The sequence below is a fragment of the Typopeltis vanoorti genome, chromosome 1 (genome assembly GCF_054136105.1).
Source record: "Typopeltis vanoorti isolate ZY-2024b chromosome 1, IOZ_Tvanoo_1.0, whole genome shotgun sequence".
Classification (NCBI taxonomy): domain Eukaryota; kingdom Metazoa; phylum Arthropoda; class Arachnida; order Uropygi; family Thelyphonidae; genus Typopeltis; species Typopeltis vanoorti.
Genome location: NC_143549.1, coordinates 106,641,263 through 106,665,316, shown reverse-complemented (window position 1 = coordinate 106,665,316; position 24,054 = coordinate 106,641,263). Strand labels below are relative to the sequence as shown.

General features: G+C 34.5%; 1 protein-coding gene across 2 annotated transcripts in view; it reads right to left on the bottom strand.

Annotated features, from left to right (window-relative positions):
- Brd7-9 (Bromodomain containing 7/9) overlaps positions 1-24,054 on the bottom strand; it is a 198,351-nt gene that overhangs the window by 36,725 nt on the left and 137,572 nt on the right. For both annotated transcript variants that reach the window (XM_090392551.1, XM_090392560.1), the window contains exons 10-11: positions 22,674-22,809; positions 7,899-8,007 (exon numbers count right to left, since the gene is read on the bottom strand). In XM_090392551.1, the coding sequence (XP_090248677.1) occupies positions 7,899-8,007; positions 22,674-22,809 (245 nt within the window). The remainder of the gene's footprint in view (positions 1-7,898; positions 8,008-22,673; positions 22,810-24,054) is intronic.

Sequence of the window (24,054 nt, the reverse complement as noted above, 5' to 3'; positions counted from 1 at the left end):
CTAGACACAAGCAGAAAACTTGTTCATGTCACTGTAGGCCTCCAATAAACAGAGCAATGGTCTGACAATGATGAAATTCATTTCCTTAAGACAAATAAATCCTGATGGTTGGAGATTAGATATGTTAACAAATTAACTAACCAGGCAACCATAAACTTAGTTATGGACAAATTTTCCAATGCTATCACCAGAGCTCCAGAAATACATGCTCACTTGTCACTGGCGAGTTATCAGACATATAGCGTATGAATTTTCAGCATCCTAAATACATTCAAAATATATTATTCTTCACATAATTTAGACTTTTTTTCATTTAAAAACATCACCTTATTCACTCAAGTTATTTGATCACTGGTGGCTGCCAATGAATTTGTTAAAAAAGTTTTATTTCCAACCAGGAAATAGCATCTTTATTTAATTAATAAAATAGTCATTGCAATCTCAACCCCATACTTCTCACCCCTAACAATCATCCTGTTATATGAAAAACTTTGCAATATCCACTATTCAGTTCCAAAAATCCCCTAATTTCTTTCCCAGTCATATTATGCATCATACTTCCGATTTTCATTTCAGTCATGAAGAAGTAAAAATGAGCTATCATTACATGTTGTTGTTGTTACGACACCTTACTTGAAAACAGCAAATCTCACACACACTTCAAAGCGAGACAAGTATGTTTATGAAAAACATACTTCATATCATTTCATTTAAATTATGGTTATTCATTTCCAATAAATAAATTTTATAATCAAATCACTGTATTCATTTAGTTCAATATTAACCTTACACATGAATCCAGTATGCATGACATGTAATAGATAATCTATTATATATAGATAATATCATGCTTTTTTCAATATATAATTTCATTAATAAAATAAACCTGTAATTATAAAAACAAAAGTTAAATTTGGCACAATTTAAATACTGTAGTATATGTAGGTGTGTAAGCCTAATATAGTATTTTCCTAAGCTTATTTTCAGTTCACAACAGGAATGAACTTAGTGTAATTATTTACACAATGACAAAGCTTTTTAACACTATTATTTAAAAAAACACAATTATTTTGCAAAGACAAGTCAAAGATTGGATCATGTAATTGAGTACATCATGAAAATGGTTCCACAGTGAGTGCTACAGACTTTGTTTTCATGAATTTTATTATTACATGAAACCTCCAAGGAATCCAAAGACTGATTGAGGGAGGGCACCTACTCACAGCTTTCCATCTTCACCACTTAATCCAACAACTACAGCAAACTGCAACTACCATCATCATTACACCAATGTCAGCTACTGCCCATCACCACTAGTACTGTGCCTGTAAATTGCATGTTTCCTCAAGGCTGATTTGTCTGTATGTGGAATGAAAAACCCGAGTTTCCAGCAGAAAAAAACCTTGCTACCTCCGTATGAGATTGGCTAACTCACCTTCAATTGAAAAAACCCATATAAAGAATCCTCTCATCACGACGAGAATCAAACTTAAGCCTTTTCCAATTGCACTTATTTATTATTTGTTCTTTCCTATTAAATTATTGTTTATGGATAATTTACATAAATTCACCCTTTATTGTGAACAATAAATGAAATAAAACACAAACTACACATTTAGGTTTTGTGAAATGATGCAGAACTGAAGATGAATTACAAGGATCAGAAAGTGTTAAAACCACTGGAAGGAGTTCTGCTGTATCATCATGTAAAAATAATCAGGTGAGATGTGCTTCCAAGACAAAGTTGCATTTTGCAATACCTGTAAAAAATATCCTGGGCTGCCAACAGTAAGTCTAGATTGCTACAGGTTTCATGAAGCATCCAATTTCTCACAAAAGATGCTGTAACAGACTTGGTCAGAAATCAAAATCACCCAGAAAATACACCTCTAGCTGAATCCAAAGGAAAATGGATTCAGATGCCTTTTTAATACAGCCTATTATATAGCTAAATGCAACCAGTTACTGATATCAAAAACTTGATAGCCTTGCTAAATAAGTGTATAGATAAATAAAATTCAGAAACTGAAAGAGGCATTTCTTTCTACGATTAATCTTCAAAACTCAACAGCTGCTGGGAACTTAGCCAGGTCCAGCAGTATCACTGTAAACCCATTACTCTTATCCAGTTCAGCTGTCACTGTGTTATAAAACTTGAGCAAGTTACTGAGGCATGATCTACCCTTCACAAAGCCATGCTGTCCCCTGTACAGTATCTCATTTTCATCAATCCATTCCTGTATTTTTCCCTTGACTACTTTCTCCAAGACCTTGACAACAACTCCTGATCGGTCGGTAATTTGCAACCGTAGTCTTGGATCCTCCTTTATGCAATGGAACTATTTGGAAGAGGCATTTCTTTCTACGATTAATCTTCAAAACTCAACAGCTGCTGGGAACTTTGATACGTTAGTAAGTGAAATGAAGAAATTATTCTTGCTATGAAAGACTAGTAATTAATTAGTAGGCATTTGGGAGCAGGAAACATGCTAGAAAAAAACTGGGCTAGTGGCAAAATTAAAGAGAGACAGACCTTACATCAACACATGTATTGCATGTAATTTGAATCTATTAAAAATGTTCCTTTTGTTTCTGACATTGTAACAGCAACAAAAAATTATATACCTTTTAACAGAATTCACCATAAAGACTGAAAGATTTGGGAAAAGTAGCAGTTCCTGTTACAAACAAAAATCCTGAAGTATCTGCATTTGGTAAGGTGGATGTCTAATAGATCAGGAGCACTGATTACACTTGTTAACACTACTCTGCAGTGGTAATGCATTTTGTGGAAACGGGAAGTGAAAAGGGAGATAATGCTGCAATATCCAAATGCTTGTTAAAGAAAATGATGACATACTACTTTGTAAGAAGAATCCATTTTCTCTTAGATTTTTTAACTTTATTCAAACGGTCACAGATTTTTTAAAGGGAAAACTTATTAATAAGTCAAACAAAATACCCTGTAAAAATTAGAAAAATCCACAACCTTTTAAGAGGAAACTTTTAGATAACAATAATACTATAGGTGTATATATAGCAGTATGTAGATAATGCATGCAGAGTTCGAGTATTAAATAATAATAATTAAAAAAAAAAAGGAATAACTTATCTGATAAAAAGATTTAGTGAAAATGAATCAGAAATTGTCAAGGCATGTACATGATACATTTACTTGGCCTGAAGATCTGGAAGAGTTTGGGCAAGAAGAAATTATATTATTTTGAGTAAACATTTCAGGAAATATTTTAATGATAATGAAGAAACAGTTTCAACAAATTTGATGATAGAGTTCAAAGTTTTAGGAAAGCATTAAACACACAATGAAGACATACTACTTTCAAAAACATATTTTTGAAAGAACAATGAATAATAAAGGTGGTTTCAGTTTCTCTCAAAACTGCTTGAAATTGTAGCAATTATAACAGCAAGCAAGCACACCATCTTCTGAATGAATCTAATAAAAGGGAAGCTGAGGTTATCCCTCCAACCTGAATGACCCCTTCTTTCCAGAATTTTGTTCCAGATAAATCAAGAAAAGCCCTTATGTAAATGAGTAGTGTTCTTGCACACATTTTAAACCCACATTAAAAGACAGAATATATTTCTGTGTAATTACATATAATAAGAAATAAAGAATGCATTACTTTGTTTTGTCATCAATCATTAGTTTTTTAAAATATTACTTATAACAATATTTATATAAAGTAGACCAACAGCAGAGCTTTCCAAGATCCACCTTCATATGTAGTCCTACTTTAAACTTCAGTGAAGTCTCTTTCCCAATCAGCAAAGCTATACTATTTTCCTAATGATTCAACTTTCAGCTTCATCAATCGTTACTTATTTCAATTTTCCCTAGTATCCTTTGATTTTATCTGAAAAGTGGCATTTTTGCATGTTTGTTATGATATTCCTAGTTAGAATGTCCAACTTACAATCTTCTCTAGTTAAAAACCTCTCTGGTCCATACCAGTGTTTTCTCTCTCTCTCCACAGATACCACCAAACAATAAAATTTGATTTCCTTTCTTTAAGTGATTTTCTTCAACTTTTCTAACAGCACAGTCATCATCTTCAGAGATTTTCATTCTAACTGGCTTTCATCTTTCAAATGCACTGATTTCAAAGGGTAAATATGTTGAGCATATGTGACCAATGATTTCATATTTAGGGTATGTGCTGCCTATCCAGGAAATTCACAAAGAAATAATTTTTGAGCAGTTTTTATTTGAAATAAATAGTCATGAAGTGCAAATATGAAGGCATTTGCCATGTGACTGTAAATCAGATAAGGTAGCATTGCCTTCGAAGTATGCATTGAATAGTCATATATGAAGAGATGCAGAACCTGTGGTGAGGGATCAGCATGCATTTTTAATGGCTAAAGGTAAGCAGAGCTTATGCAGCACACATGCTAATTTATATGCACTGAATGAAATTTGTGCAGGAAGATTATAGCCTGGGAGCCTCTTAATAGCAAAGTAGTTAATTCTACTTAGTAGATTGCCTGCAGCCAAGAAGTGCAGTGTAGTTAGTTACTTCTTGTTGTTTCCAGTTAGATAACTATGTATGTATTTTTAAAAAAACTGACATTTATTTTTGTTCTTCTTCTTCACAACAGGAAACAACATTGAAGATATTTTGGGGACCTTTTTTCAAACCAAGAATATGAGGTTAAATTAAAAATTGTTAAATACAGTAAATCATGTCTGCCTCTTCCAGATGTATGTAGTATTTACATTCATAAAAGGATTAAACTGATGTATCATTTATACATCAGTAAATAAAGTAAATTTTTTATGCAAATTTAACGAATTTTTATATTTCCTTACCCGACTGTACAATCCACTGAATGCCACTACCTCTTACAAACTGTTCATGTATACAAGAAACCTAGTTAATGATTCCTCAATAACAATGCTTTTAAGTATATTTTGCTGTTGTTTTCTTCTCAAGTCATTCAGTTCCTTCTCTATGCAAGTAGGAATCAACTTTGTGTTATCATGTACAAGTAGATTATGCACTAATTTCATTCACTAGTGACTTATACAGGTTGGTAGATTAAAAAAGGACTACAAACAGATGCAACAGTTGTCATGAACACTACAGACTATGTTCCAAAAATATTTCTGATGCTTGCACTCTTCAACTCCATACTAGATTATGATACCACCAAGGCCACTCACAAAGAAACCAACAAGATGCTTTGCAAAGTAGCAAACTGGTCAATAGGCCTGAAATGAAATTTCAAGTTATTTAACCTTCTACCTCCAAGATTACATGGTTCATCACTGATGGACTAAGTTATCTCACATATTTATCTGTTATCCAAATATTAGTCCTTTCTCTTTCCCATGTGCTGACTTTTCCATGGAAAATTTTGAAAACAGTTCCTTGTTCAAGCCAACCCCAAACCTACTATCTAGTGGAGATATGTTAATAACATCTTCTATAGTTTGGAAATGTGATATACCTGTTTTAAATAACTTTTCTTTATTCTCTCCATTTGTTTCCTAAAAAAAAATTGATTCACATTAGAGAGGGCACATAAATTACCTTTCCTGTTTACTCTCAAAAAATCTTAAAAACAGGCAGTTGCATTTCATTACACATATTCCATACACCCACCCACCTATACACTACATGTTATTTTCATGCATCATCTCTTTACCATCAAATCCAAAAAAAACATGCATAATTCACACCCTAAAGAAACTGTTTTAAAAGACAAATGTAAGCTGAAAGAGGAACTTCAGTCTCTTCTCTGCCAATCTGTCCTTAATAGATCCAGAGGATACTATTTCCTGATGCTCCTCTCTTCCAAAATCCTAACATTCAATATAGAAATGTATCTATTCAATAAAAATCTTTATGTCACAATTATTGTGAATTCTTGAATTCTATTCAAGAGTAATTTCTGTGTTTTGGAGAGCTAAGGAGACAATACCCAAAAGGTCCATGGCCTCCTTAGACCTCCAAAGCACAGAAAACCCTTTCTACAAACTCCAGGAGTTATAGAATTTCATGTTCTTGCAGTCAACTTTACCTTACCAGACAAACCCATGTTCTGAAATAAGAAAAAAAAAAAAAAAAAAAAACCAACATTGCAATGATTATGTATAATCTGTACCTGTGGCATAATTAAAATTAATAACTAAACACGCATAAAACCAACAGTAATAACTTTAATGAATTAAAGGAAATTCATTAACGAAAATTAACGAAATACAAATATTTCGTTCTGAAAGTAACAGTACATCATCATCAGTGTAGAACAAACAGTTAAAGGAATGGAATACAAAGTACAGAACATTCGGTGGATTACCAATTAAACATAATATCCAGTGGGATAAAGCTTGTCTTTTCCACAGATGCAAGTTTAAATATGAAGGCCTTTTCAAAGAAAGTTGCGAAGCCCTTTTACATCGACCGAATTTAAATCGAAATGACTGTCTCTCTCTCCCAAAAGTTTGGGAGATTCTTATCTTATGCAACCACCAATGAAATAGTTTTTAAAAATTATTTAATAATATTTTATTAATATTAATCTTCTGGCACGCAGCAACAATTTAATTGGCAATCCACCGACTATTCTGTACTTTGTATTCCATTCCTTTAACTGTTTGTTTTACACTGATGATGTACTGTTACTTTCAATAAGAAATATTTGTACCTTTAATTCATTAAAGTTATTACTGTTGGTTTTATGTGTTTATTTATTGATTTTAGTGATTATATATATTATAAAAAGGACCCTAATACTAGTCAAAGGATCCTCTGGAATGATGCTAACTTATTATATGGCGCTCCCACAAATTTGAACACCTTTTTAAAGAAAGTGCTGACTGCAAACATAAACCTCAATAATGGAGACTATCTATGATAAATTTGGGAAAATTTATATCAGTGATAATATTCTTCATTTTTTTCTTTTTAAATAGTTAAATGCACATTCATGTATCTATTTCAGATCCTGACAGTATTATATTTAGCTAGCTTCCTCGTCAATGCACATGAAAAAGATACCATTCTCTATGCACCTACAATGTGTTAGTTTGAGATACTAAAACCGAAACATTTGGATAATTTAGTACAGTTGATTAAATATCTTTATTACTATTTTCAAGTGTGTATATTTATGTTTCAATTTGAAAATAATAATTATAATGAATAAATGAAACAAATGTTATTCATATCCAAATCTGTAAACAAGAATCTGCTTCTTGGGATAAATCTAACTTCTAATCTTTTTTTGAATAAGCATATCAGAAATACCACCTTCTTAGCATAAGAAATTAGATTCCCTTTTGTTCCAGGTGTTACTTTGTTTCTGAACAACTATTAACTCTAATGAATCACTGCAATATTCGCATATCTGGAATGGTGTCCCTAAGATATCTTTAAAAATTCATGACTTATTACAGAAGAGACAAATTACGATAATTAATGACCTGTCTTGCCAATTTCACTACAATATCTTTCACACAGATATTTTGTTGCTAGCACTTAAATTTCTGAGATATTCTTCAAATCAAACTCAAAGAACAAATTTTTCTTCCACTTTGTTCATTCATTCTTCTGACCTTTAGAACAACTTTCTCGCCTGTGTGTGTGTGTGTGTGTTTCATACAGAATGAAAGCACTGAAATTCAATGTTAACAAGTTTGTTCTTTAACTTTCTGCCCTTCAACTGTATTAATGTATACAGATTAAATGACCTCTTATATGTAAGATTTATCAAAAAACATTGGAATTTGAGGCTTGGGTCCTTATGGCAAGAAGGCTAAAATGGAAAGAAACAATTGCCAATTTTTAAAAAGATGTTTTTGAATAAACACTGACAATTTTAGATTAATGGAGAAACGGTTTAAAATAAAGAATGAAATATGTACTCACCTCTTCTAGAATTTTTGCAGTTTTTGAATGTTCACCACCAGTCAACACATCCAACAAGTTATCTACCATATTCATTACATAATCACAATCCTTCGCAAAACTTGTTAAACTGAAACGACATACACATAGGAAAATTCTTCAGCAATATGTTTATATGCTGCTATTAATATACAACAGTTGCCTGCCTAAACTATTATTATATACCACATACCATATTTATTCCAATAAAAAGTTAGTTATGAAACAAAGGCTTTACCATCCTATTAAAAAAATCCTGAATAAGTTTATTTCAAGATCTTTAAAGAATCACTATTTTTGCATTAAAAAATATTAAGCTGAAACTAAATTACAAGGAACATTAACTAATTTTCTCTATGCATTTCAACTTCCAAAGGATTGTTAATATAGTATATTAACACCATGGGAAAGACTACAGGTTAGGTAATCAGGAGAGCTTGTATTACAGATCAAACACCAAACTTTTTCAAGATACTTCATGCCTTAAATAAGCAGACCAAGCAAATGAAATTCACCAACCACGCAAGGACATTAAAAACATCTAACCCAGTAGTGAGATTCAAACTGAAAGCCTGCTGGTTGGTGAGCAACAATGATGCTATCCAATTGGCCAACCAGGTAAACATGGTTGGCACTTAGCGCTTATCAAATAAACAGTCTCATGTGGGATAATATCCTTCTTATCCCACTTCTTCCAAAATGCGACCTGTGCAATTCCATTATATTAGCATGCAGAACTTAAGGGGTGCTTAAGGGTCAAAGCTGTAAAACTGAGAGGAGACCTCCACACAGCCTTTAAAGGAATGCGGAGAACCAAACAGGGTTTCTGACCTAATGTCCAATCCTCACCTTCTCGTGGTGCACCCTGTTGGGTATCTACTTGGATACTGAACGAATGAGGATGGGCTGGAAATTTGGGATTTAGCCGACCAAATTGTATTCTTATTGGTTAAACCAAAATAAAAAATGATGGTACAACATGACAAAATTTCATGCTAGCTGGGGCGTCGCCCAGTTAAACAAGGCCCCCGTTGTTTTCCCCAGGGAACCAGGGCGAACAGCAAAAAGTCAGCTACTGAAACAAATCTGAAAACAAACCCCAACTCAACATCACCTGAGTTAAAGATCGGTACTATTAATGTAAGAAGCCTGAATGGCAAAGAAATGGAGCTAGCTGAGGAATTAGATAAGTACTAGATCGACATAATAGGGGTGACTGAAACAAAAAAGACAAAAACTGGTGAGATCTTTCTAAGCAATAAATACAAAATGTTATATTCAGGCAATGACAATCAAAGAAAAGAAGGAGTAGCCATAGTATTCAACACAAAATACGAGGCTAATCTTCTTGAATAGAAGTCAGTCTCAAGTAGAGTAATGTGGGCAAATATGAGAATGGGGAACTGGACAATGAGACTTATTTGTGCCTATGGTCCCACAGAAGGTTCTACTAAGGTAGAAGTGGAGGAATTTTTTGAGGCTTTAGAAAAAGCAACTGACACAATGAAAAAGGAAAAGTTGGTCCTTGTTGGGGATCTAAATAGCAGAGTAGGAAATGATTGTGAGACATAAAAAAATATTTTGGGAAAATTTGGAGAAAAGAGCAAAGATAATAATAACGGCAAATATCTGTTGGATTTCTGCTCAGGACATGGACTGGTTATTACTAACACCATGTTCCAACATAAAAATATGCACAAATTCACATAGAGAGAAGAGGCTAGGAATAAGAAAAGTCTCATTGACTATGTTATTGTTGATAGTGATGTTTTCTCCCCGGTGCAGGACACCAGGGTGTACAGAGGATTTGAAATTGGAAGTGATCACTATTTAGTCTTCAGCAGGATAAAATTGAATTTCATATTGAAAAGAATAACATGTAAGAAAGTTTTAAAGCGAATAAAAGTTGAGCAGCTCTCAGATGTGAACTGTAGACTAAAATACACAAAGATTATTGAAGAAAAAATGAAAGAGTTTGAGAACAGGAATCAAACCTTGGAGATTCAGTGGCAAACTCTGAAGAAAACATTGATTGATTCTGCCAGAGAGGCATGTGGTGAGGTTGTCTGTAAGGATAAAAAAATCAGAACTCCCTGGTGGACACAGGAAGTTAAAGAGGCAGTGAAGAAAAAGAAGAAAGCATATCAAAAGTTCCTGTCAAATAAGTCAGCTTGTGCTCTTAGAGAATACAGAGACAAATGCAAGAATGCTAAACACTGTGTAAAACTAGCTAAACAAAAGTCATGGGAGGACTTTAGAAGAACATAGAAAATAAATATCAAGAAGGTGGCAAAACATTCTGGAGGTTGTCGAAGAAGCTTAGGAATGGAGGAAAGAGTGCTGTAAAAGGAGTTAGAGATGATAACGGTGACATGAAAATGGGAGAAAAAGATATCCTTGAAGTATGGAGTAATTACTTTGAAAAACTGCTAAATGAAACAAGCAGTGATGACAGCATAGTGGTAATACACTGACCAGGCATGCAGTCAGGAATACATATCCATACTTGAAGTAAAAAAAGCTATCAAAGGCTTGAAATGTGGAAAGGCAGCAGGAGTAGATGATATTCGACCAGAAATGCTAAAGTATGATGGTATAAGAGTCTTACAGTGGCTGCACTGCATAGTTCAGAAAGCCTGGACAGAGGGACGAATACCCGATGATTGGAGTGGAGCTCTCATAGTACCCATATATAAAAAGGGAAATAAGACTGAATGTGAGAATTACAGAGGTATTTCCCTACTGAGTGTTCCTGGCAAGATCTATGCAAGTATACTTGAGAAACGGTTGAGAAGAATTGTGGAAGAAAAGCTTGGTGAAGAACAAGCTGGATTCAGGCCAAATAGAGGCTGTCAGGATCAGATCTTCACTTTACGACAAATAGCCGAGAAATCATGCGAATATAACAAAGATCTGTACTTAAGTTTTGTCGATTTGGAAAAGGCATATGACAAGGTGCCAAGAGAGAAGCTATTCAATACGCTACAGTTATACGGTGTCAATGGGGCATTATATCAAGCAATACTTAGTCTTTATTTGAGTTGTAAGTCAGCAGTTAGAATTGAAGGAAGTACAGGAAGATGGTTTAATGTTAAATCTGGTGTGAGACAAGGATGTACATTATCCCCTCTGTTATTCATTATCTATATGGATCACATTATGAAGGAAAGTGGTATTAAACATGATATCAAAATTGGAGATGTTAATTTCAGCTCTTTGCTTTATGCAGATGATGTTATACTTCTAAATAAATCTGCTACAAGTCTGCAAGATTCTCTGACTAAATTGAATAGCTGTTGTAATAGATATGGTATGAAGGTCAGCAATAAAAAGACAAAGACAATGAAAATAGGCAGAATCATTGAAAATGTCAGCTGTGTTGTGAATGGAGAACCTGTTGAACAAGTAAAACATTTCGGCTACTTAGCACAATTTTTACTGAAGATGGTAAATTAAATATAGAAATGCAGAACAGAATCAGTAAAGCTGGTATGGTGGGAAGTCAATTGAATAAATTCATATGGAATAAGAGAGAAATTAGTCGGAACACTAAATTAGCTGTATACAAGACAGTGTTCAAACCAGTTTTAACTTATGGATCTGAGAGCTGGGTCAGAAGTAAAACACTTGACCAAAGACTAGAGACCACAGCTATGAGAGTCCTGAGAAAGATTATAGGCATGAACAGATGGCATCAATGGCAATATCAGATTAAAAATGAAGATGTTAGGAAAGAACTTGACATTGTCAGCATCCAGGAATGCGTTAGCAGAGCTAATCTCAGGTGGTATGGTCACTTAAACAGAATGGGTGAGGAAAGATTATCAAAACAAGTGTTCTCTGCCAGGTTGGCAGCAAAACGACCCAGTGGAAGACCAAGATATAGGTGGATTGATACGGTACAAAGTGCCTTAGAAGATAGAAATATAAGATCTGATAATGTTGGAGTCTTGACAAGTAACAGACCGATTTGGAGGAAAATTGTAGATAGGAAATTAATAATGATGTAATTTTTTCATGTAGTACTATCATATCCTGTACACCCCTTGAGGGTACATGGCAGGAATTTGATGATGATGATGCAGCACTTAAAAAAGGTTTGAACAATAATACACATTACTAGATATATGAACCTGAATGTTGAACAAATGAAGATGGAGTGGCAATTCAAGACAGCCAACCAATAAACATTAAGAAGGCACACTGGAATGAAATATTTTGCAGATATATGTGTCACCCAGTTAGTGTTCCTATTATTTTTCTGCCAGGGAAGAAACATCAGATAAAAATAAATAAAAAAAAACTGAAGATAGGGACCATCAACATAAGAAGTTCCTAATGGGGAAAAAAAAAAAGTATAGGAATTTCAGAAATACCATACCAGTATAACTGGTGTTACTGAGAGCAAGACTAAAAAGGGAGAGATCACTCTAAATAATAAGATGATAAGATGATTTATCCAGAAAAGTAGGTAGAATACTAAAAAGTACAGAGTAATAACAAACATTTTCAAAATATGAAAATAAACTTATAAACAGAAGTCACTTTTAAGTGCAGTGATCAGAACAAATTTCAAATTGTAAAATTCAACAAAGACATATTTGAATCTAGCATTTCACACAGGATTCTAATATGGGGAAAAAAGGGTTCATGCTGAAGGTTTAAATAACAGAAAAGGAAATTAATCCCAAACATAATTGTCAGCCAGGTTAGCCAAGCAGTTAACATATTCTCTCTCCAACCATAATGCTATGGGTTTGAATTGCACTGTGAACATGTATGTTTGTGGTTATGTGCAAGTGGGAGATGAATTTCATCACCCAGTGTGAGACCACTGCTCAGATTAATGAGACCTAGATTGGCTTGACAAGTTTCATGTTTAGTTTCTGGAGCAGCATTTCCAGATTGTGTTACTGTAAAACGTAAATTTAAATATATATAAGAAGTAAAACACTTGACCAATGACTAGAGACCGCAGATAAGAGTCCTGAGAAAGATTAGAGGCGTGAACAGATGGCATCAATGGCAATATCATATTAAAAATGAGGATATTAGGAAAGAACTTGACATTGTTGGCATCCAGGAATGCGTTAGCAGAGCTAATCTCAGGTGGTATGGTCACTTAAATAGAATGGGAGAGGAAAGATTAGCAAAACAAGTGTTCTCTGCCAGGTTGGCAGGAAAACGACCCAGAGGAAGACCAAGATATAGGTGGATTAATATGATACAATGTGCCTTAGACGATAGAAATATAAGATCTGATAATGATAATACTGGAGGCTTGACAAGTAATAGACTGATTTGGAGGAAAATTGTAGATAGGAAGTTAGTAATGGTGTAAATTTTTCATGTAGTACTATCATATCCTGTACACCCCTTGAGGGTACATGTCAGGAATTTGATGATGATGATGATGATAAAAGAAATAAATCTTTAGGCCTCTCCACAATAATACTATAGGTTCAAAATCATTCGTGAATGGGAAATAACATAAAATATATATCTTCCAGCACTGACTTATGCACTTTCTCACCCTACATATTCATTATTAGCACTTCATAGAAAAATTACAGAACTTTATATTGCATTATAATTATGTACACTGCTGTTGTTCTTCAATTAAAGAGCTTGTCTCACTATTCTGTAATCCCTGTATTACAAAAGTTAATGTTGAAAAAGAAATCTTTGCTATGAAAAACTGGAAAAAACTTTTTTGTGTGTGGTGTGTATGGTCCAACAGAGAGGTGCCTTAAGGAAGTGGAGGAACTTTTTAAGTGATTAGAGAAGACAGCTAACATAAAGAAAACACAAACGCTGGACCTTGTTAGAGTTTGAAATAGCAGAGTAAGAAATTGAATCCCACCAAGCATACAACATGGCTGTTAATTAATGAGATCAATTTGTTTATAGGACAGCCCTTTAAATAAAAGTAACAAACGTGTTTAAAGTTTGGACTGCTAGAGTGTATTGTAATTGCAGGTACAACTTTCAAGTCGGGTGACACAGTAGTTTTCATGTGGCAACCGTTGAAGTAAGAGTGTGTGAGTGGAGCATGTCAGAAGTTGCATCACGGAGCAAAGAGCTGTAATAAAATTTTACTGTATATTAGGAAAACTACTACAGAAGTACACCAAGATCTAAAAAATATTTATGGTGATGACTGTCTCAGCTGTGCATAGATGTTCCACTGGTTTTCAAGTCGGGTGACACAGCAGTTTTCATGTGGCAACTGTTGAAGTAAGAGTGTGTGAGTGGAGCATGTCAGAAGTTGCATCATGGAACAAAGAGCTGTAATAAAATTTTACCGTATATATTAGGAAAAACTACTACAGAAGTACACTAAGATCTAAAATATGTTTATGGTGATGACTGTCTCAGCTGTGCATATTTGTTCCACTGGTTTTCAAAGTTTAAAGAGGGAAGGGAGTCCCTGGAGGATGAACCACATAGTGGATGGCCAGTTTCTTCACAGACAAATGAAAATGTGGTGAAAGCTAGGGAAACGGTTGCCCATGACAGGTGAATAACGACTAGGCTACTCGCTGTACAGCTTAGTGCTGGTAAGGAAATGGCCAGATTAATCTCAGAAAAAGATTTGCGCAAGAAGATGTGTTCAAGGTTTGTGCCGTACATGTTGACACACGAACAGAGAGAGAGAGAGAGAGAGCACCAGATTGCATGCTGTCAAAATTTCATCCATGCAGCTGATCAAGATTGTGATGTGTTGCAAAGAATTGTCACCAGTGATGAAAGTTGGTGTTTTCCGTTTGATCCAGAAACAAAACATCAGAGCATGGAATGATGTGGAACATCTTCCCAGCAGAAGAAAGTCAGGTTGCAAAAATCACATGTCAAGATGATGGTCATTGTTCTTTTCGACACAGTTGGAATTATCCACCATGAATATGTTCCTGAGAGTACTACAATGAATGGTCAGTATTATTCAGGAGTAATGCATCTGTATGCCTGCATGTGACATGTCAGGAAAGAACTGTTCCATAACAACAATTTTCTGTTGCATGACAATGCATCTAAGCACTGTACACTGCCTGTGAAGCAATTTCTTTTCTGGTTTTGAAGTTGATCTGTGTGATTGAACCCCCCCCCCCAATTTACCAGATTTGGCTCCTACAGACTTTTTCCTCTTCCCAAAGATGAAGTGTATCTTGAAAAGGGAATGCTTCAGGGACACTGAGGACATCGAAAGCAGTGTAACCTAGACACTGAAGGAGGTTCCTGTTCAGGACTTCCACTGTGCCTTCGAAGAGCTGCACAACAGATGTAAATGTTGTATGGAGTTGGAAGGAGATTATTTTGAATCTGTGTAATTGACAATTACAAATATAGTTCTTTGTTTTGATATAATAATTGTTGCCTCATTACTTAATGGGCACAGCATGTACAGAAAACTTCAGGGAAAATTTGGAGAAAAGGCCAAAGCTAACAATAACGATAAGTGACTCTGGATCTCTGTTCAGGAGAGGGACTAGTCCTCTGTTGAATTTTCAGTTGCAGAAAATATGTGGGGTCACTTCAGGGTCAAAGCTTTTAAGGAATGCAGAGAACTGACTGGGGCTTCTGATCCGATGTCCAATCCTCACCTTCATGGAGGTGTGCATTGGTAGGTATCACTGGGTACTGAATGAACAAGGATAGGCACTGTACTTTCTATTCACTTAAACCACAAATGTACATGATGGCTAGAGCAACACCTGACACAAGGTCTCCACTGTTTTTGTAAGAGAACCAGGATGACCAGTGAAAAGTCAGCTACTGGAACAAGCTCCAACTCAACATCTAGAAGAAAAACAAATACAACGTCAAAAGAACTGTAGATAGGAACCATCAACATAAGGAGTATTAACGGGCGGGAAATTGCACTCGCAGAGGACTGGAAAAGTAGTATGTGGATATAATTGTAATTAGTGAGGCAAAGAAGAAAAAAACAAGTGAGATCAAGAAGTTTTATCTTCATGTTTGATGTTAAATGCTTTGCTATTCCTTCCTTTCTTTGATTGTTATTGCCCAATTATAACATCCTATACTTATTATTTAGTAAGCACAGGATGTTATATAATAACAATATGTTATGTGGGAGGGGGATCTGGAAAGTTTCTGATAAACACCTAGAACAAAAATAATAAGTACAACATCCTATACTTATTATTTAGTAAGTATAGGATGTTATATTCGGGTAATAACAATCAAAGAAAGGAAGGGACAGTAATAGCATTTAAAACACCAAAAATGAAGATAAAACTTCTTGATCAGAAGGCAGTTTCAAGTAGTTACGTGGGAAAACTTCAAAATGGGGAAAATGGACAATGAAACTTATCTGTGCCTATTGTCCTGCTGAAGGTTCTTCTATGGAAGAGGTGGAACAATTATCAGGCATACTGCAATGTTTTGAGAAAATTTGGAAAAAAGGGCAAAGCTAATACAAAGATGATAAAGGTGACATAAAAACCAAAGATAAGGATATTCTAGATTTTGGGAGTAATTACTTTGAAAGACTATTACATGAAACTAGTAATGACAGAACAGTAGTAGAAAATTTTGAACAGGAATGCAAACAGGAGTACATATCACAATACTTGAGGTAGAAAAAGACACAAAAAACTTGAAATGTGGAAAACCAGATAGATTACATGATTTCAACCAAATATCGAGGTATTGTGGAAATATGACATGGATCTGTACTTAAGTTCTGTAGATTGGGAAAAGGCATACAACAAATGGTCAAGAAAAAAGCTTCTCAAAATACTACAATTATACGGGGTAAATGGAATTATACAAAACAATACATATTTATATCCATATCCAAGTTGCAAGTCAACATTTAGAATTGAAAGAAATACAGGAAGATGGTTTGATATTAAATCAGGTGTGAGACAGGTGCATCATCACTGCTGTTCATCATCTTATATGGATCATATTATGAAAGAAAGTAGCATTAAAACTGTTATTAGAATCAGAGATATCAAACTTAGCTCTTTGCTTTACACATGAATGTTGTACTCCTAAAGACATTCAAATACAAGTGTCCAGTACTTGCATTGGATGTTCTCTTACCAAATTGCATAACAACTGATGGATACATATCAGGTATCCTGATGTTGATCATCATATCAGGTATCCTGATCCAACTACTAACCGCGCTCAAACTTACTTAACTGAGCCATTAGTAGCACTTGAGGTAAAAGCTGTCAAAAACTTTAAATGTGTGAAAAGCAGCTGGAGTAGATCATATTCAACTAGAAATGCTCAACTATGGAGGTACAAAAGTTTTGCAGTGGATATATTGCATAATTCAGAGGGCTTGGTCAGAAAGTCCAATTCCCAATGACTGAAGTAGGGATCTCATAGTACCTATCTATAAAAAAGGGAACAAGCACAATGTGAGAATTAGAAGAATTTCTCTATTAAATGTTCAAGGTAAGATTTATGCATATATACTTGAAAAGAAGTTAAGAAAGATTGTGGTAGAGAAATTTGGAAAAGAACAAGCTGGATTCAGGCAAATAGAGGTTGTCAGGATCAGATTTTCACTTTACAACAAACAGTTGAAAAATCATGGGGATATGACAAGGATCTGTACTTAAATTGTGTAGATTTGGAAAAGACATATGATAAGGTGCCTAGGGAAATGCTTTTCAAAACACTACAGTTATATGGGATAATTGGAACATTATAAAGGGTGATACATAATTTACATTTAAGTTATAAGTTAACATTTAGAATTGAAGGGAGTACAGGAACACGATTTGATGTAAAATTAGGTTTAAGACAAGCTTACATATTATCTCCAGTCTTATTCGACATCTGTATGGATCACATTATGAAAGAAAGTGGCATTAAACCTGATATCAGAACTGGTGATATAAAAGTGAGCTTTCTGCTTTATGCAGATGATGTAATACTCCTAAACACATTCAGTGCAAGTCTCTAGGATTCTTAAACTAAACTGAATACCAGCTGTAACAAATCTAGCATGAAAATCAGTAATAAAAAAGATCAAAATTATGAAAATAAGAAAAGTCTCATTGACTATGTTATTGTTGATAGTGATGTTTTCTCTCCGGTGCAGGACACCAGAGTGTACAGAGTATTTGAAATTGGAAGCGATCACTATTTAGTCTTGAGCAGGATAAAATTGAATTTCATATTGAAAAGAATAATATGTAAGAAAGTTTTAAACCAAATAAAAGTTGAGCAGCTCGCAGATGTGAACTGAAGAACTAAAATACACAAAGATTGTTGAAGAAAAAATGAAAGCGTTTGAGAACAGGAACCAAATCTTGGAGACTCATTGTCCAACCAAGCCTTGAAGAAAACCCTGATTGATTCAGCCAGACAGGCAGGTGGTGAGGTTGTCTGCAAGGATAGAAAAATCAGAACTCCATGGTGGAAATAAGAAGTTAATGAGGCAGTGAAGGAAAAGAAGAAAGCATATCAAAAGTTCCTGGCAAATAAGTCTGCTTTTGCTCTTAGAGAATACAGAGACAAATGTAAGAAAGCGAAACACTGTGTAAAACTAGCTAAACAAAAGTCATGGGAGGACTTTAGAAGAACATAGAAAAATAAATATCAAGAAGGTGGTAAGATATTCTGGAGGTTGTTGAAGAAGCTTAGAAATGGAGGAAAGAGTGCTGTAAAAGGAGTTAGAGATGATAAAGGTGACATGAAAAAAGGAGAAAAAGATATAATTCAAGTATGGAGTAAGTAATTCGAAAAATTGCTAAATGAAACAAGCAGTGATAGCACAGTGGAAAAAAAACACTCCACAGGCATATAGTCAGGAATACATATCATACCATACTTAAAGTAGAAAAAGCCATCAAAGGCTTGAAATGTGGAAAGGCAGCAGGAGTAGATGATATTCAACCAGAAATGCTGAAGTATGGTGGTATAAATGTCTTACAGTGGCTGCACTGCATAGTTCAGAAAGCCTGAACAGAGGGACGAATACCTGATGATTGGAGTGAGCTCTCATAGAACCCATATATAAAAAGGGAAATGAAACTGAATGCGAGAATTACAGAGGTATTTCCCTACTGAGTGTTCCTGGCAAGATCTAGGCAAGTATACTTGAGAAACTGTTGAGAAGAACTGTGGAAGAAAAGCTTGGTGAAGAACAGGCTGTATACAGGCCAAATAAAGGCTCTCAGGATCAGATCTTCACTTTACGACAAATAGTCGAGAAAGCATGGGAATATAACAAAGATCTGCATTTAAGTTTTGTCGATCTGGAAAAGGCACATGACAAGGTGCTAAGAGAGAAGCTATTCAATATGCCATAGTTATATGGTGTCAATGGGGCATTATATCAAGCAATAATTAGTCTTTATTTGAGTTGCAAGTCAGCAGTTAGAATTGAAGGAAGTACAGGAAGATGGTTTAATGTTAAATCTGGTGTGAGACAAGGATGTACATTATCCCCTCTGTTATTCATTATCTATATGGATCACATTATGAAGGAAAGTGGTATTAAACATGATATCAGAATTGGAGATGTTAATGTCAGCTCTTTGCTTTATGCGGACGATGTTATACTTCTAAATAAATCTGCTACAAGTTTGCAAGATTACCTGACTAAATTGAATAACTGTTGTAATAGATATGGTATGAATGTCAGCATTAAAAAGACAATGAAAATAGGTAGAATTGTTGAAAATGTCAACTGTGTTGTGAATGGGGAACCTGTGGAACAAGTAAAATATTTCAACTACTTAGGCACGATTTTTACTGAAGACGGTAAATTAAACATGGGAATAGACAACCGAATCAACAATGCTGGTATGGTAGGCAGTCAATTGAATAAATTCATATGGAATAAGAGAGAAATTAGTCGGAACACTAAATTAGCTGTATACAATACAGTGTTCAAACCAGTTTTAACATGGATCTGAGAGCTGGGTCAGAAGTAAAACACTTGACCAAAGACTAGAGACCGCAGATATGAGAGTCCTGAGAAAGATTATAGGGGTGAACAGATAGATCAATGGTAGTATCATATTAAAAACGAGGATATTAGGAAAGAACTTGACATTGTCAGCATCCAGGAATGCACTAGCAGAGCTAATCTCAGGTGGTATGGTCACTTAAACAGAATGGGCAAGGAAAGATTAGCAAAACAAGTGTTCTCTGCCAGGTTGGCAGGAAAAAGACCTAGAGGAAGACCAAGATATAGGTTAATTGATACGGTACAAAGTGCCTTAGACGATAGAAATATAAGATCTGATAATGTCGAAGTCTTGACAAGTAACAGACTGATTCGGAGGAAATTTGTAGATAGGAAGTTAGTAATGATGTAAATTTTTCATGTAGTACTATCATATCCTGTACACCCCTTGAGGGTACATGTCAGGAATTTGATGATGATGATGATGAAAATAGGTGGAACATAAAAAATTTCATACAGCTTTCAGCTGTATGAAAATACTGCATTTCATATTTTTTCATACTGCATTTTTAAGTGTTCAAACCAGTTTTAAGTAATGAATCTGAAAGTTGGATAAGAAATAAGGCACTTGATCAACGATTATAGACCAAAGATATGAGACTCCTTTAGAAAAATTAGGGTTTGTAGAAATGGTATCAATGGCAGAATCATATTAAAAATCAAGGAAGGAACTTTGGCATTGCATTCAAGAACGTGTTAGTGGGGCTACACCCTCTGTCCAAAAAGAAACCGAACTTTTGATAGAAAATAAAACACAGGCCAATTATAATTATTCAAATCATTTATTTCAATTAATATACTCTTCCTCAGCTTCGATACAGTGTTTGGCATGGTCAATTAATTCGTTAAATGAGTTTTTTATATCGGTTTTTGGGATACTGTTGAGGGTCGTGGTTACTGCCGCTTGAACGTTTTCGATGATGTCCGTATCGCTTTTCTTTCATCGGCAAATTAATTAGGGGGAAAGAAAAAGAAGTCACAGGTTGCTAAATCAGGTACAGTAAGTGATCCAACACACAAACTTGGTTTTTGCTCAAAAACTATCTCACAATGTTCGAACGATGAGATGGTACATTATTGTGCAAAAGTGACTGCCTGCATCATGATATTCATACCATCCACAACGAATTCTCGCTATCAATCAGTTCAAAAGTTCGAGATAAAACTCACCATTGACTGTTTGGCCAGGTGAACCGAATTCTTCGTGGATAATGCCCTTGCATTCGTAGAAAAAATCAGCATTGTCTTTACTTTTAACTTCTCCAAGCGACTTTTTTTTTTTTTGGATGTCCCTCTTCTGGTGGTCTCCACTCAGCACTCTGGCCTTTGTTTCGGGCTTATAACACGACGTTTCGGCACAGTAACGATCGTTTCAAGGAAGTTTGAGTCCTTACTAGCAGATTTAATGAGGTCCTTGCAGTGTTCAATTCGATACATTTTTTGGTCGTCGGTCAACTTGTGGGGAATAAATTGCGAATTCAGTTTACGAAGGCCCAAAGTCTCGGTCAAAATGTTGTGCACAGTTTATTTTGGAATCCCCAATTCATCTTCAATCAATCTCACGGACGATTTCGGGTTTTCTTTGATGAAATCACGCACTTTTTGGATGTTAACTTCGCTCAGTCCAGTTTTGGGACATCGTGGCTTTTCGTCATCGTCAAGCATCTCACAACCACTTTGAAATTGCTTAAACCACTCATAAACTTAAGTACGGGATAAGCATTTATCACCACATGCTTTTTGAAGCATTTGATGCGTTTCAGTAAAACTTTCACCAAGTTTAACACAAAAGTCCACAATGTAGCTCTCTGAAACTCATTTTCCGACCGTTCATCAAAACAAACCATCACTAAGAGTGATGGTTTGTTTTGATGACCACTTCTTTTCATCTTCATTTGTTTTGATGAACGGCTTCTAATGAAACAAATGACAAACAGTTGACACAACACTAATGAAGGTTGCCACTAGTTTCTTCTATTTTCGAAAAGTTCAGTTTCTTTTTGGACAGAGGGTGTAATCTGGTGGTATGGTCACTTAAATAGAATGGGAGAGGAAAAAGACCCACAGGAAGATCAAGGTCCTGGTGGACTGATTCAATTAGAAGTGCCTTAGAAGAACAGAATGTTCGATAAAATATTGGAGTGCTGACAAGTAATAGAGTAAATTGGAGGAAAATTGTTCATAGGGGATTATCAATAATGTAAACTTAATCGTGTAATGCATGTAGAAGCCTGAATACCCTTTGAAGATACATATCAGGAAATTGCTGATAATATTAATTTGTCATTTCAAATGGACCATATTAACGACAAATTAGGTGAATTAAAATTTGTTGCAATAACAAATGGCATGAACTATTTTAAATGCCATAAGCTAAAATAATGGGACATGCAGAATGTAACAGTAATCATTATATATACAAATTTATTAAGTGGAAGGCTGAAATCATCCATACTCCATATAAATCTTTTGGGAGTCTGAATGCAGACAACAGAAAAGCTTTTCATATTTTTAAATCATAAACCCTAAACTGTTCAATTAATTTTCATCAAAGAAATAGAAAATTACTTGCAGCAAATACATTACTGTTTACTAAAGATGAAAACATGAATAAGGGACTGTGTGAAGAGTAAAGCAATTCAAATAAATGCTAATATCAGAATATACAGAGTTTATTAATAAATTCCTCAAAACTAGAAATATAGCAAAATTTCTATTTCAATAACATATATGCTTCTTTTTTAATATAAAATTAGGGGAAAATTTTTTTTTTAAAATAATAACCAGATTGTTACCTTTCTGCATACTGAACACCTAACTCATCTCCATACGTGGACAACAAAATATCAGATTCATCCTTTGTAACATTAGAAAATGTGGAATCATAATGAGGAGCATAAGTACTGTAAGCACCATAATTCAGGTAATTTACTGCAATAAGAGAAAAAGTATATGAAATATCTTTTATAAATAAAAACAAGTATCCATTTTATTGCATGCATGCATGAGCACACACACACATTTTGGCATATGTTGGAAGCATTGTAATCTGGTTTAAAAAGCTGTTATTCATACAATATGTAATAATTGATACCATGGGCAACTACATGTTAGTCCAAAATACTGACAAAGCAGAACACCATTTTACTCTATCTTGTAAACAATAATTCTGTATATTCACTTGAAATGAACTAAAGACTTAGGTTAATGTTATGAAAAAGCTAGTGTCATATGAAAAAAAAAATTTCTAAGCACATAAATGAAATTCATTGTTCCTAGTCAGTCCTCGATATGACAACAAAGTTTAAAGGTCAAGGATAATTGCCAACGATATTCCTTGTAAAACAATCTACAGTGTGCTGCACTTTTTCGCATTAATGATATTGTTACTTTAATTGAACAATGACAATTCCTAGTGTTTAAACATCTCATAACTATCACATCTTACAACTAGATACAAAAAGTTTAAATGCTGTTCCATTGAAGAGATGAGCACATACAATCAAAATAGTTACATAACACAAACATAAGAACCCATGAAAGAGTTTGTTTAGTTTTTTTTTTTTTTAATCCCACAAGGATCAAAAGTAACTATATATGATGCAAAAAATAAATCATACCGAATGCTGAATCATTTCTGTACATTATTAGCAGACAAAGACCACCACATGCCAGAAGTACTACTTACTAAATCAAAAGATGTTAAGTGAGCAGCCTCTTTACATACAAGTAGCCTGGTTTTGAAGATGCTTCCCAAACTTTGTTTGCTTATCCTTATATTTTAATTCTTTGGGTAAAGGATTAAAATAAGAATACAATTTCGCGTTCATTATAATTTACTTTGTAAACAAATGAACAAACTTACAACTATCTTGGATCCAGAATATTTTAATAGGATGATGCACTATTTTTTATACTTGTATATGGAAAATATGACTTCTGCATTGATTTAACATTCTATCTTAGTGGATCTAGTCCCAATGATGAGACCTTATTAAAGTTGGAAGTGGACTGGGTAGTAACCTATAATGTACAGCAACATACAATGTACATGCCAGAAAGGAAGTGTGCTGTGAAACGTGCAGCTGCTACACACAAATAGCCTAGTTGTGAAGATGCTTCAGATAAAAGTCCCAATCCCTTAATGCATAACATTATATTATACATATCCGCAAG